The sequence below is a fragment of the Gymnodraco acuticeps genome, unplaced genomic scaffold, assembly GCF_902827175.1.
Source record: "Gymnodraco acuticeps unplaced genomic scaffold, fGymAcu1.1, whole genome shotgun sequence".
Classification (NCBI taxonomy): domain Eukaryota; kingdom Metazoa; phylum Chordata; class Actinopteri; order Perciformes; family Bathydraconidae; genus Gymnodraco; species Gymnodraco acuticeps.
Window position 1 is genome coordinate 1970020 of NW_022992250.1, and position 15935 is coordinate 1985954.

The 15935-nt window shown below is 40.1% G+C and overlaps 1 protein-coding gene across 1 annotated transcript; it reads left to right on the forward strand.

Moving 5' to 3' along the window:
* Window positions 1–560: 560 nt before the first annotated feature.
* On the forward strand, window positions 561–15870 carry ddx46 (DEAD (Asp-Glu-Ala-Asp) box polypeptide 46). Its single transcript, XM_034206713.1, has 23 exons — window positions 561–739; window positions 1889–2053; window positions 2862–2978; window positions 3068–3155; window positions 3245–3413; window positions 3576–3823; window positions 4107–4220; window positions 4509–4674; window positions 5112–5232; window positions 5532–5707; window positions 7482–7603; window positions 8520–8598; window positions 10171–10253; window positions 11003–11167; window positions 11361–11523; window positions 12094–12287; window positions 12398–12535; window positions 12650–12799; window positions 13034–13261; window positions 13911–14129; window positions 14880–15024; window positions 15210–15283; window positions 15417–15870. Exons 1-23 carry the CDS (start codon window positions 723–725, stop codon window positions 15462–15464), a joined length of 3189 nt encoding a protein of 1062 aa, XP_034062604.1. The 5' UTR covers window positions 561–722; the 3' UTR covers window positions 15465–15870.
* The last annotated feature ends 65 nt before the right edge of the window (window positions 15871–15935 follow it).

Sequence of the window (15935 nt, forward strand, 5' to 3'; positions counted from 1 at the left end):
ACAAAATATGTAACTCAATCAATTCTAAATGTTTATTTTACTTTTTGAAATTAAGTGCATTTTGATGCCAATACTTGTATACCTTTACTCGAATCGACCTTTGAGTAACATTTTCTACATTGTTGTATACCTTTAATTAAATGCAAGAGGTGCCTTTGCCTGTGCTTATGTGCTGCCATTGTGCTCATGTGTTTTTCTGTGCGTATGTGCTCTTGTATGTTTTCTTTTAATGCCATCAACCTGCCAGGGACTGCAGATGAAAACTAGCCTCTATGGCTAAATCTGGCACATTTATATGATGGACGAAAGTGCTCATGTTGATTAATATGCATTGTCCCTTCTTAAATAAATAAATACAAATGATATGTAAACAGTTTGTAAAACACTAGTGATGTAGGCTATAAAATACTTGAATACAACAAATACTTCCAGTATTGCCCTTTTCTAAAAGAGCATATTAAAAGAGGTCTTTGTTTATATGTCTTTTCTAGAAATGTTAGTTAAAAAGAAAATATTTGGGACACTGTTGCTTTGTGGCAGTGTTGTAGTTCTGACCTCCCTCCACGCGGGGGCGCACCACGCGGCTCACAGCAGGAGTTTCTGAAGTTAGCGCTGTCGCAGTTTACTAACGTGGTGCTTCAAAAGACACAAACAACCGTCCACGGCACCAAGTCTGTGGAGTAATTTCACTTTTTTACAAGATATAACCTCTTGAAAGAGCGATGGGACGTGAGTCGAGGTATGTGAGAAATATCAGGTTAATTTGGTGTTAGAATCTCCATGGTGACTAACTCCTGTGGCCGTTAAAAACGTTGTATTGTTGATTAGCATGCTAGCTAAAACACATAATGTGAATTCAGCCCACCCGACAGTTCCTCTCATATACTGGTGGGATATGAATTAATATGTGTTTTCTTAACCCTTCTGTGATGTTCGGGTCAAAGCTGATCGATGTACTACTTTCATCAATGATATATTGTGTTTTACATTGCATTGACTCAAGGCCCTATGATATCCTCCCCAGTAGGCATTTGAACATATAACATTACTGAATTTGAACATATAAAATGACTTTCATTGTATTTTGAGTAGTTTACACAACTTTGTAACACATATGATGTTCCAGGTCAAAAATGACCCCCATAGGAAATGAATGGGTAACCCTAGATTAGGTTTATCAGATAGTACACTCTCAAATCGACATGTTATATTTGGAATACATTGTTTAAGTGTCTATTCTTTATATATTATTCTTTCTTTCAGTATGACTTTTTTAATTTATTTGCATTTTAATACATTATTTTATTACAAGGCATTCGTTGTTAAATAGATACATAAAGTAACCACATAACAATCTACAGATCAGGAAAAGAAAACAAATACACATATTTATAATAACTTGTAAGGCATAGCTTACACATAATGGATGCAACATTAATACTCATACGTACTTGTACTTCTTACCACCTGGTCATTATAAATGTTTTGTGTTCTATAACATTTTTCCCATCTTTCATCAAAGATATTAACTTGGTTTCTAATTCTCATTGTTATTTTTTCCATTCCATACATTTAATTGACTAGATTCTTCCATTGTAAGTTAAGTTGTTCTCTTAACCAATTCCTTGTAATTTGTTTAATATTTGCTATTCTTTTTGTAATAAGTAGGAATTCCTTGTGCATTCATTGCAGTTATTCATGTGAACAATAGTCTGAGACATTGTTTACAGCTTAAAAGGGGGCTCAATAACATTTGGTGATGATTAATGGGTTTTGTGTTAATGTAAAGGCAGTTAAAACAGACGGGTCAAATGTGACACCAAAGTAAAGAGGAGAAACGAACAAGTGGTTGCCAGTTAAAGTGAGTTTATGTTTGTCTGCTCCTCAGACACTACAGGAAGCGCTCTACGTCTCGGGGCCGGTCAGGCAGCCGATCAAAGAGTCGCTCCCCGGACAAACGCTCCAAGAAGGACGACCGGGACCGGAACAGGAGGGAGAGGTCCCGGAGCCGAGACCGCCGGAGGTCCCGGTCCAGAGACAGAAAACGACCCAGGTGTGTGTGTGTGTGTGTGTGTCCTCCGTGTGGGTGTGTGGAAAATGCCAGTGTTGAAAATCAGAATCATATATTGAGTTTATTGCCAGGTACGTGTACACATACGTTAAGGGCTCATTGCATTGTGGGAATATTGTTTCAGAAAACATGAAATGCACGTCTCCTCGAAACCTAATCCATGCTGCAGGGTTTGTGCAGAATTTAAATGCGTTTTTTACACGGTTATATGTAAAAAGGACATCAAGTTGCAACGGACAGCATGATAAGATACGTTTAAAGCAGCAACGGAGTGAGAGTGAGAAACGGGACGGTTCAGAATCACACGAGGATAACACAATAAAAAATGATATACGTAATTGTTCAAATTTAGATATCATAACAAGGTAAACGTTGATCATTTGAATGAACTTATACATATTGGAGATCGGGTTAGTAAATATATTCTAATGTGGTCATTGCAAGCATGGGTCACTATAAATATGACCACTTTATAATGAACAATATTCAACGAGCCCTTCATTACAAGAAGTAATTAGCGTATAGTGGGAGCTTGTCGTACCTCAATGATACCATGGTCTCCATCACAAGGTTTCATTTAAGTTGCTTGGGCTCTATGCAGTTAAAACCATAAAGACCTGTGTTGGGTTACGATCTGTAAATCAGAACCACAATTACAGTTTATGGTCTTATTTGTTTGCATAAGCTCTAAAAGAAATGACATGGTTTCAGTGATTCATTTCAGATAATATGACGGAGCAAGTGAGAACATTGTGTGTTTTTATCTCATATGTTTGTCATTGCTGTGCAGGCGCTCCAGGAGCAGAGAGAGGAGGAGGTCCAGGAGCAGAGACAGGAGGAGGTCGGGCAGCAGGACCCGGGCCCGGAGGTCCCGATCTGGAAGCAAGAGCAGGAGGCCTGATGAAAAGTAAGACTTCCTTTTTATAAAACAAAACATCTCAAGACATAACTGACAGCTCTGGTAACCAAAAGCACGCTGTGATATCTTCCCTACAGGCCAAGGAGCAAGGAGAAAGACAACATTGATCCTTTGTCTGACAAGAAAAAGATAAAAGAGGAGAAAGAGGATGAGAAGATTGAGGATGTAAGTTTCATACATTTCGTTAACATCTTAAAGGTCACTACCTTGTAGATGGGGCAATGTTCCTGAACTTTCTTTGTGTCTCCATGCAGCAAGACTTTGACCAGAACAAGCTTGAGGAGGAGATGAGGAAGAGGAAGGAGCGTGTGGAGAAGTGGAGGGAAGAGCAGAGGAAGAAGGCCATAGAGAACATCGGGGAGATCAAGAAAGAACTGGAGGAGATGAAGCAGGGCAAGAAGTGGAGCTTGGAGGATGACGAAGGTGAGCAAACACCATTAAGAATGACTGCACAAGAGTTATTAAGAAATCAATTGGAATACGTTTACAAAAGGATATATATTTATTTATAATCTTACAGACTTGACCAGTAGCACTTGAGCTTCAGCACTTCATTTCCATTTAGCCATTTCCATTTCATTTCAGATGATGACGAGGATATGTCGGCTCCAATGGAGGGGGACGATGAGGAAGAAGGGGAAGAGAAGGGGGAGGACAAAGAGAAGGAGATGATAAAGGAGGAGAAAAAAGAGGAGGGTGAGGCGGAGCAGGAGACCCCTATGGAGCAGGAGGAGGAGGAGGAGGACGACGTGGACACTCTGGACGCCTACATGGAGGCGGTGAAACAGGAAGTGAAGAAGTTCAACATGGGATCCATGAAAGGAAATGATAAGGTGAGTTTTAAGGGGAAGATATGCATCACTTTAGCCTGGAGACAAGTTTTCCAATGTTTAATGTTGTAGAAAGTATTTTAATGTTAAAGAACAATTTGTAGTTGCAGCTTATCGTGCTTCACATTATGTATTGACTTTGATAAGAGACCTGAAGGACCTGCAGCAAGATGGATGACCACCTCCTGCCCGTTGTCAATCTGTCTACCAGTGTTGGACATCTTTGTTCATTTGCCTTTACTTTGATTTGCCAAATGACCTGCATGTTTCTTTCCTCTGTCAACAGAAAGGAGGAACAATGTCAGTAACCAAAGTGATGACGGTTGTTAAAACCAAGAAGGGACCCAACACTCACAAGAAGAAGGGTGAGCTGATGGAGAACGACCAGGATGCTATGGAAGTAAGTTGTTTTGGTTTATTTTAGTAACACTCGTTCACGATGGTTTGGGAAGCTGGAAACACTTTTAAATGCATTTCTTCAATACTAAGGGCTTTTCCTTTATCAGCTAAAAGAGCTCTTATTTCCCCAAAGCAACACAACTCACTGGGTTCTACATTGCATAAAGACAAAAACATGTTGACAGTTCCTGATTTAGAATCATCAGGTGAAAAGTTTGACAATTCCGTAACGTGTCCTCCGATGGAACACAATGCTAACTTTCCAAAATGTTACCGTTGTGATTGACAGTACTCGTCAGAGGAGGAGGAGGTGGATCTGCAGACGGCGCTGACGGGCTTCCAGACCAAAACGAGGAAGGTTCTAGAGCCTGTCGATCACGGGAAGATTGAGTACGAGCCATACCGCAAAAACTTCTATGTGGAGGTTCCTGAGCTCGCCAGGATGACTCCAGAAGGTTTGTAAACACAAGTTCCTCTTGTTTTTAATTTGGTAAATATCACATAAACACGACCACTGTACCCTCATGATTTAAATGAATAGACTGCACATGTGTTCATCAGATGCAGTTTTTGTAGTCTACACATGATTCTAATGTCACGATTTACAAGAATAGGTCCCCCAGTTTATCATGCAGATTGTAATTGATGATGGGGCTAGGTATGACTCTTCAATGCTTAATCAGACCATCAGGGGATAATAAATAACTATATTCAGATATATTATATTGTAATTCATTCCTCAATATGTCATGGCAACATTTGGTGGCTTTTGAAACCAGTGCCAGCTCCTTTCATTTGAAAAGAATCTGCAACATCACACACGCATGTTGTGCCACCCTTCACTCCCCGTCTAACCTTTCTATTTGGCTGCTTTGTTTTTGAATCAACACAGACGTGCACTTGTACAGGTTGGAACTGGAAGGCATTACTTTTAAAGGGAAGGGCTGTCCCAAACCTATCAAGACCTGGGTGCAGTGTGGAGTGTCAATGAAGATCCTCGGTTCTATGAAGAAGTGAGTCTGACACTGTGGACCTATGGTGTGATGGACTAGGCAACTTTTTCTTTGGCAAAATAAGTAATAAAGAAAATAATCTGTTTCATAAAAATGTAATTAGGCAGTCCGCATGTGTGGAAATGGTCCAAGCTGTGATTTAGGTTTGTGTGCAGAGAGCAGCTCCCATACAAATATAACCTATCCTATTGAATTAAGTCTGTCCAGTTTACAGCTCAGATCAGCCAATCTGACTTTTTTTTTTGCCTGACCAGAAACTCACACTTCATATTCATGCATTTCCTCACAAATGTACACAGACAGGGCTACGATAAGCCCACTCCCATCCAGGCCCAGGCCATCCCTGCCATCATGACGGGCCGCGACCTCATTGGCATCGCTAAGACCGGCAGCGGGAAAACCATCGCCTTCCTGCTGCCCATGTTCCGACACATCATGGACCAGAGGCCCCTGGAGGAGTCTGAGGGACCAATAGGTAAGGACTAGATCGTTGTATACTTGCTTTAGGCATCAACCTAGCATGCCCATTCCTTTTTTATATTTCTTACAAATAAAAATGAGCTCTGATGTCAGACTGTTGCTTTGAATATAGGGCAATGAAGACTAAATGAGGACCCATTTCTAGGGATGGGTACCGAGCCCCGGTATTAAACGGGCCCCGGGGCTGAATTATTAAAGACCGTGGTACCGTTAAGCTCCGACGTTATCGGTCTTTTTATCGGTACTTGAGACATGTAAAAATGTCATGTGTATTATTGCTACACAAACATTATATTGCAGTTTTAGTGTCGCCAACTCTGTTTCTAGACTGCAAAAAGACTGCAAAATGTGTTATTTTTTTGTATTTTCGATCTCTCCAATCCAGACGAGAGATCTCTCTCTCTCCCGCCTGCTTGCGAGGGGGCGGGGCAGTTTACACACATGCAGCAACACATACACACACACACACACACACACACACACACACACACAGGAGATGGCGGAGAGAACTAAGCGCTCCGTGGTGTGGTTAAACTTTACCCGTCTCGCTCGTTGCCTAAAGTGCAATAAGAGTTTAGCATGTAAGGGCGGTAACACGAGCAATTTGTCTAAACATTTAGCAAAAGTGCACCGCATGCAGACGGAGGAATGCACCGGGTTCGACCGTCTTTCTAGTAGCTCTGTAGCCCCATCCACAAATAACGTTTCCACATCAGGTGTTATGTATGCTAGCAGCAACACACGGAGTTAACTCAATTATACAAACATGGGTTAATGATTAGAGGAAACTGAGTTATTTAGTTTGTTAAAGTTTCAGCTATTCTGTTTACAGTCTGTCATCACATTATTTAATACGATTAGTTAAAACGTTGTAGTTTCTTTTGATGTGAAATATTGTTTATTTCATTTAAATAAAAAGCAATGTTAATTTTGTTCACAATTTGTTTATTTTCATTTAATCGTTTATTTGAATAGGGACAATGCACATTAAAGGTGGGGTAGGTAAGTTTGAGAAACCGGCTCGAGATACACTTTTTGTTATATTCCATGGAATGCTCTTAACATCCTGATAGCAATGAATATCTGAAGTGCTTTGACAAAAAATCCATAACAAAATGTCATCTGTGGAAGCCGTAGTACTGTAAAAAGCACGACCAATCATTTTAGCCGGAGTAACTGGATGGCCTACCTGCCTGTCAGCCTCCCATCTGTGCACAAACTTATCTCGTGCCCTCATTGGTCATGTGCACGTTCATGTGTGTTGGAGGAGGGTCTCTGTAAGGAAGTGGCAGATTTGTTCCGGCTGTGTATTTTCAAATTCTAGCGCACTCAAGCTGGTTTCTCCAAAATCACCTCCCCCACCTTTAATGAACATTTTAGACAAATAATGCTTCAAGTGTAAATATGCTGGATTTTAGCTTAGTCCCTGACTTACAACATACAGTTAGTTTACCTCATTTTTTTCTCCAAAGGAACCGATAAGAGTACCGTTAAAAGACCGGACCGATAAGCGGTATCGGTCCGGTACGGTATCGATAAAAGTAGTAGTACCGTTAAAACCTTAACGATACCCATCCCTACCCATTTCCACTTTGGAATAATAAGCAACTGGCCGTTATGCTTTCATAAAGATGGCAACATATAGTATTGCATGCATACATAGTTTCAATGTATTGAGATGTTAACCCTTGTCTCGTGAAGTGTATGGTATTGCCAGGTTATTGCCAAAACATCTTCTTATCCCGTTTGTTTATTTATTTCCCCCTCAGCTGTCATCATGACTCCGACCAGAGAGTTGGCTCTTCAGATCGCCAAGGAGTGCAAGAAGTTCTCCAAACAGCTGGGACTCCGGGTGGTGTGTGTTTATGGAGGCACAGGCATCAGTGAACAGGTAAACACCCACGCTAATGTTTCCTGTTAATGTTACTTCCCCACAGGCTTTAATCAGCTTACAGTAGACTCAAGTCAATCTATCAAAACAGTAAAGTCAAGCTAAATGCTGCACGATCATACACTATGTCATTGTCAGGGTGCAATGCAGATGAAATGAAATGTCTTTATGCATACATTTACAAAACAGTTTTTGGAGCAGGTATGGTGATTGGTCTGCAAGTCCAAATCCTGTATTCTGAAATTTGTTTCGACGGGCAATGATGACCGTAACAACCGAGAGCCAATGAGAGCATAGTATATGGGTTAAAGGAGACTTATTTCTCCATTTCCTTTCAACACTCTGCAGAACAGTTACTCCTTAGCTTCCCCCATATTCCCAAACATGTTCTCCTCCATATTCCTTCTTTCTTTTTATTGCTGCAAATCAGCATTAAAACTATTTTGTTCGCTTCCTTCTACTAGTATCTTTAGATCAGTGTTTCTCAAACTTTTCATACCAAGGACCACTTAACCAATAAAAAAACACTCGCGGACCACCTAATTCCAAAAATATCCAAAAACACATCGTTTTTCTAGAACAGATTAGAAATTGCCTGAAAATGGTACAAACAAGTAGCAACATGTGTGATGAAGGTGTTGCGCTGGGCTATATCATGCAATTGAAAATGAAACTTAAGCTCACTCCATTGTGGAGATATCCCCACGAGAGTGCGGAAAACTTTTATTTATTTCAAATGTGAAATGTTACCAATATACTCACGGACCACCAGTGGTCCGCGGACCACACTTTGAGAAGCACTGCTTTAGATGATCTTAAACGCCAGTGACTGGATAACTTTGTAAGTTAGTTATTAGAGTGTGATTTTGTTATTTTGAACGTTACACTAATACTTTAATTTGTTGTCGGTTTCCAGATTGCTGAGCTGAAGAGAGGAGCGGAGATCATCGTGTGCACACCGGGAAGAATGATTGACATGTTGGGGGCCAACAGCGGTGAGTTCATTCCCCCTCGACCCTCCCTTCTTTATTCTTGTAGGATGTCACTGCAAATAAGCATTTATAAAGCCGTGTGAGCCTTTTGTTAATTACCTTGCATGCAATTAAATGTAACAATTGATAAAGTACATAATTGCCCAAGTCAGTACCACTTACTAAACTGTTGACATTATTTGACCACCCTTGGGATCAGTCATATCTACCAGACAGTGATGTGTTTCCTGAAGATCAGGGCAAGAACAGGTAGGTGGACTTGGCGCTGTCTCCGTGGTTCCTCAACTCCAAACCAGAGACCATCAAAATGTTTGATAAGTGTATTGTACGTTGGTTTATCAGGATGTGTATTTATTAGGGCTGTCAATAGATCCATTTGTGAATCAAATGTATAACTATTAATCGCATAAATCCGTAGTTGCTTGAGGGGAAGACTTTTAGCAGCGGGTAAACTATTGTGTGGCCATAACAGGTTATTTAAAACAATTTGACAGTGCCTACTATTTACGATCCAACATGTTGCGCTGCGTGATTTCAGAGTATTGCATTGGTTAATTCACTATTTTAATTATTATCTTTTGGCCAAAAACCAGAGCCACAAAGACTGCTCCTGCTGAAGGGCAGCGGTTTACAATACCATCCGTATATCAACTTAATTCATAAAAATGTGCATTCATTCGCAATGGTTTTTGATCCAATCATTCCTATTAATTTATCCAAAGAAAGAGCAAAACTGTTAAATTGACAGCCCTAGTACTGGTGTTATATTAGGAGTCGCCTTGATGCTCAAGCAGGGTTCTACAGAGTTGTTCTTTTGGTTCTTATACTGTGAATTAAAAAATGCCTGTCAAAGTAACTACTACTAATAATGGTAATAAACAATATTAATTCCATTTTTAAAGAGTTTTGAGCCACTGCTATTATGATAATGTAAAATAAGTTGAAGGCAAGTACACCATTAGGTTTTTTAATGTTTTTATTTGAGCTCATGGAGCTTATTAGCCAATGAATAACACTGTGGAGCCCTGTGCAGCAGTAGGGCTTTGCATACAAATATAAAGAAATATTGGAAATGTGTTAAGAAAGCAGTTATTGTAAAACTTTAACTTTTTAATCGTGCATTTCTAAATATTTTCTGAGCCTTTTATTATGAAAAGGTTTTTGTTGTTTCCACACATGCGAGGTAATCTGTAATATGTTTCCCTTGTAGGTGAAAAGGCGATTGGTCAGATATTGCTTGGGCCTCCATCTCTTGTTTTGTATCTTGAGGCTGTTTTCTGACTTTTACAGGTCCCTCATGTCCCTGAGATGGTACGCAAGCCCAGAGAAAAACTATAAAAAAACATGTACAAATATAAATCAAATCCAACCCTGGCCATTTTAAACTAGTCCACAGAAGAATACGCTCAAGTTGTTATATCATGTGCCTTGTTTTCTTTGCCAAGTAGTCTTACAACGAAAACGTTTCTCTGTTTTGTAGATATGTTTAATCTGTTTGAAAGCTAGAGTGAGAATGAGGACTGGCTTTTCTTGAAGCTAACTGTTTTCCTTGTGCTCATCTCCTTCGGTGTGTAGGTCGAGTCACCAACCTGCGCAGATCTACATATGTGGTGTTGGATGAAGCAGACAGGATGTTTGACATGGGCTTTGAGCCACAGGTGGGGTCTTTCCAAGATGTATTGTTCGTATATACGGTTTTCTTTCTATGCCCGGTCCACAGCGCCTGAAAGTTAGCACGGACAGGATTTTGTTTCTTGTTAATCATGAATATCATCAAATGTGACTTGAAAAGCTTTTCAGATTACTATAATGCTCGAGAAAATAAAACCCCAGCCTTATTTTAAGATAAAAATAATATAAGGATATAATGTAAGGAAGTACAGTCTTTCATATCTTGGCTATTTTTTTTAAATGTATCTCTTATGATTTATGATTACCTTTTCATTTAGGTTTTTTTTTCTCACTAAAAGGATGTGCATTCAACAAAATAAGTGGCCTATCTTTTACTCAATTAAATAATTGTTCCCTTTGCAAAACTCAAAGTTATTCCAGTATGTTATAATGTAATGCCAGTTTTATGCATATTTTGGATCATTTTCAGGAGCATATTGTGAATCCTTATTTTTGGCCAGAACAATTGTGACATTATATTTTCATATTGTCCCATACCTAGTATCACCTGGATGTATAATTGCCCACATTCTCAAACAAGCACAAATTACAAAGTTAAAGAAGGGAAAAAAGGAGACAAATATTTTGGATGATAAAACTATAACAACATTGACTGTCATTTGTTACTTTGGATGTTGTGCTTCCCAGTAAAGCAGTGAAACATAGAAAACAATGAGCTCAGGAACGAGTAGACGGCTTTCTCTAACCTTCAGGTGTATTCTGGTTCCTCTACCAGGTGATGCGTATTATAGACAACGTGCGTCCAGACCGTCAGACGGTCATGTTCTCCGCCACCTTCCCCAGAGCTATGGAGGCGCTGGCCCGTAGGATCCTGATCAAACCCCTGGAGGTCCAGGTGGGGGGCCGCAGTGTGGTCTGCTCTGATGTGGAACAACACGTGGTAAATCATCTTTCTCTCATTTAAAAAATGATTTATTTAAATGCCAAATGTATTTATTTCTTCAGGTCTTTTAACAAACTTCATGATTTCACATTGGTTTAAGTTAGATTGCCCCTTTGTTTGAGTTCATAGTGGCCACTCAATCCGAATCAGTCCTCATCTTTCTCTCTTTTTTCCTTTTGTGTTTCTGTAGCTGGTGATTGAGGAGGACAAGAAGTTCCTGAAGCTTCTTGAGATTCTGGGTCACTACCAGGAGAAGGGCTCGGTCATCATCTTTGTTGACAAACAGGAGCATGCAGACTCTCTGCTGAAAGACCTGATGAAAGCCTCGTACCCCTGCATGTCACTGCACGGAGGTAAGGGGGCCACTCGTTACAACTTTGTGATATTTGGATGTGTTTACAATTTGGGTGTGTTTGAGTGTTGTCTTTTAGTAGTCCAGAATCCCAGATATGTGTTAACTCTACACAAATGTAAATGTATTTACAACTACAAGAGCACTCAATTAAGTACTCTGTGCTGAAGACTTTTCTTTTTGCTGCTGCTTTTAATTGAACTATTCATATCTTAAACTGCACTGTAACTTTTATTCATGGCTTTTTTCTTTTAATGTTTATTTTATTATCTTTGCTTTTTAATGACTGTTTTTAAATGCCATTTTCTTAATGTCTTTCATCTTTGTAAAGCACTTTGAATTGCCTTGTGTTGGAAGGTGCTATATAAATAAACTTGCCTTGCCTGTGAAAAGTATGTACACTACATACATTATTAAGTATAGTCTGCTGCCAGCTTAATATGGCCACTTTGTTCTTGTATTGAGTCTAAAACCTTCCTACAGCTGCAAAGGGAGTGGTCTGATTCCTGCCTTACCATAACTGAAGTCTAGTTTTTGTCTTTTATTGATGAATTTCCTGCTGTCTTGTTAGGAATTGACCAGTACGACAGAGACAGCGTCATCAGCGACTTTAAGAACGGAGCATGTCGTCTGATGGTGGCCACCTCTGTGGCTGCGCGAGGCCTGGACGTCAAGCAGCTGATCCTGGTGGTCAACTACAACTGTCCCAACCACTACGAGGACTACGTCCACAGGGCCGGACGTACAGGCCGCGCAGGCAACAAGGTCCGTTACTAAGGAATATGTTTGCATGATTTGCAGGTGCATATTTAATAGCTTCAATCCTATGGAAGTTTATATCTTTTCTCGTCTCTAAATCTTGTTCTTTCCTCAAGGGCTTCGCCTACACCTTCATCACAGATGACCAGGTTCGCTATGCGGGGGATATCATCAAAGCCTTGGAGCTGTCCGGCTCTCCTGTCCCGCCTGAACTGGAGCAGCTTTGGTCCTCCTTCAGAGACCAACAGAAAGCGGTAAGATGAGAGAAAGGGGGATCTCAAAGTTTAAGAGTGTGGTGTCTCTATTAGTCTGTCAAAATGAAATCTTCATTATTTCCTTATTCCCCTCTCCCCCCTTCTTCCTTCCAGGAGGGTAAGACCATTAAGAGCAGCAGCGGCTTCTCAGGGAAAGGCTTCAAGTTTGATGAAACAGAACACGCCTTAGCTAATGAGAGAAAGAAGCTTCAGAAAGCTGCTCTCGGACTGCAGGACTCTGATGACGAGGATGGAGCCCTGGATGTGAGTAGTGTTTACATTTCATTGTTAAATACATGACTTTAAATGTTTGTAAAACTGGCAACATGCTCATTGCAAAAAATGCAGCACTAAACTGTTTCTCTGCATCATCTAAAATAACATTTTTGCCATATCAAGCGTGCCACCCAGCAAGTACAAATTACAAAATCCTATGGATTATTAATTGAATCGTTCCAACTATCTCAATGTATCTCCTCTGCTTTTTCCCCTCCTCAGATTGAAGAGCAGATCGAGAGCATGTTCAACTCCAAGAAGCGGGTGAAGGACCTGTCGGCTCCCGGGGCGACCTCCGGCTCTGCAGGATCAACGTCCTCCACATCGTCCGCCTCCGGGGGGCTGCCAGGCCTCGGCCCGACGTCTGCTGGAAACATCCAAAAACTGGAGATGGCCAAGAGGCTGGCGCTGAAGATCAATGCTCAGAAGAACCTGGGCGCCGAGGCTCAGGTACGTCGAATGCCAGAGGAGACATGGAGAGGATTTTCTGTCTCTAAATGTTCTGTCAATCCTCACCTATTATACTTGGTGATTTTAAATGCAGTTGTGTTTCAGTCGCATTGTTGGCCTTTTGTAAGACGGACACCAACATTTCAAATTTTCTGAATAGCAAAAAATGCTCACTGATGGACATGAGCCAAAAATGTGAATCATCAAAGAATTCATATATATATATATATATTGCAGTAAAATGTTAAAGTCGCACAATTTCCAATATAAAAAAACAATTACATTTGAAAAGTCCTGCTGTAATAAGAAGATGTCAACTTTTATTTTTAACATGGAAGTGTGAGATTACAAACACTTGTTTGGCATTATAAATGTGTGTATTACTAAACTACAACTGCACTGTAATTATATTTCTTATCCCCATATATTACAAAGATTATTTGTATACTGTGGTCACTGCTCTCTGGTTGTGGTAGCCATACTCTTAATTGAAAGAGCCCTAAGGTTTATGTCTATTCCTCTTCAACTGAAAACTCTCCATCTAATATTTATGTTTCTTTCTGTATTCTCTGTTCTTTAAGTTTTATATGTTATGCCAATATGAATTATGTACCCTATAAAGCCAAACTGCTTTTCTCTCCTTGTACAGGACGTGATGCAGCAGGCCACCAACGCCATCCTGCGGGGGGGCACCATCATGACGCCCTCGGTGTCGGCAAAGACCATCGCAGAGCAGCTGGCGGAGAAGATCAATGCCAAGCTGAACTACACCCCCGTGGAGAAGCTGGAGGAGGAGCGGCAGGCGGCTGAACAGGCCGAGACCGTCAAGAGATACGAAGAGGAGCTGGAGATCAATGACTTCCCTCAGGTAGGCAGCACAAAACGCATTCAGCAGATGCCTAGCTTATCCTGGATCTTTTTTATTTCTCACATGCCACAGTAGGTTTGAACTGTACTACGGGATGAGGTTCAGGAAGTTTAGATGGCTGTAGTTTCCCTTGGTCACAGTAAACCTCGTCTTGTCGGTGCCTAGAAGCAGCGGATAAGAAAATATAAACTCTGGAAGCAGTTTTCTTTGAAAGTCACATGACTTCATCAAATATGTATCTTTTATTGTCACAGGCATTTTTTTAAACATGTTTCAAATCTTACATTTTTCAGAATGGCATTAAATGTTTACCATTTTTAAATACATGTAAAGGCTTTGGAGAGAGTATTATTTATTTAGGAGTGAAAAAAAATCCTCTGCTTCATTGGGATGTGTGATTCAATCTTCTTTTCCCAGTTTAGCAATGCTCACTTTATACCACAACGTTACCAGTCAAATATGTCCTCTCACTTGAGGACAAATCCAAACTGTGTCAACTTTGTCAGAAAATGTTGTGTTTTGTGATGGACCACATTGCTCAACATAAAAACAGGTGGCCAATTTGTTTTATTTCAGGGCCTTTTTTGATGTTAAGACTTGTTTTGGTAGCAATCATGTCCAAATTCGAAATTGTATTTTTAATTCTGAGAAATGTGTATTCTGTTTTCTACTTTAATGGAAGCTGTTGCAAATAAGGACAGAATCTAGCTAAAAATCTTTTTAAATGTTTCTCGTTCTGATCTACCGCAGACGGCCAGGTGGAAGGTGACGTCTAAGGAAGCTCTGCAGAGGATCGGTGAATACTCGGAGGCCGCCATCACCATCAGAGGAACATATTTCCCTCCAGGCAAAGAGCCCAAGGAGGGAGAACGCAAGATCTACCTGGCTATTGAAAGTATGTGTCAGGGAAATCAGTTTCAAGTGTTCAATGCGTTCTTTAAGAACATTACTTTCATTATGACGTTCCTAATCTTTCTCTAAGCATCCATTGAGCTACGTCTGGGCTCTGTATTCACTCCTGTTTTATTGTGTATAATACATCTTTATTTACTGTTTAATAAAGAAGCGTTTGTTTTATAGGTGCAAATGAAATGGCCGTGCAGAAAGCCAAAACAGAGATCACGCGGTTGATCAAGGAAGAGCTCATCAGATTAGTAAGTATCCTTTTCTTCTTACAGGAATCAATAACATCAGATTTTTGGAGCTTGAAAAATAAAACGGGGCATGTTGTAATTTATTAAATATCTATAAAAGATGTTTGTTTCTTGTTTTTTTTCTTCTTTCCAGCAAAATTCTTACCAGCCGACGAGCAAAGGCCGTTACAAAGTGTTGTAGAGAAGAATCAAAGGCTCATGGAAGGAGTTTCCGTCTCTCAACAATCCCCTGCCATCTCACCGTGTTTGAGTCTATATTTTTAATAATGTTCCCTTGAAATACCTAAGTTTACTGTATGGTTTTGTTTTTATTATGCATAATTATTCCCTCAGTTTCCTCGGTGCTTCACCTGACTTTCCTGTGATTTTATACCTACAGACCAGAAATACCCAAATGTCTGATGCAGTTTTGACCTCCATTGTACCATCACAATCTCCAATATGTCTTTTAAATGGGGGGAGGGGGGTCAGGTGATTCACCCTGATGTATGTACAAGCAACATCGTACCCATAGTCTTTATCAAGGAATAGTCAGATGAAATATGTTTTTACTTTTCTGCACAATAAAACAATGTGTTGCAAATGAATTAAATGTGTCCAGCTGTTTGCATTAACACATCTGCTGTTCTCCTGCCTACTATTTTAATTATTC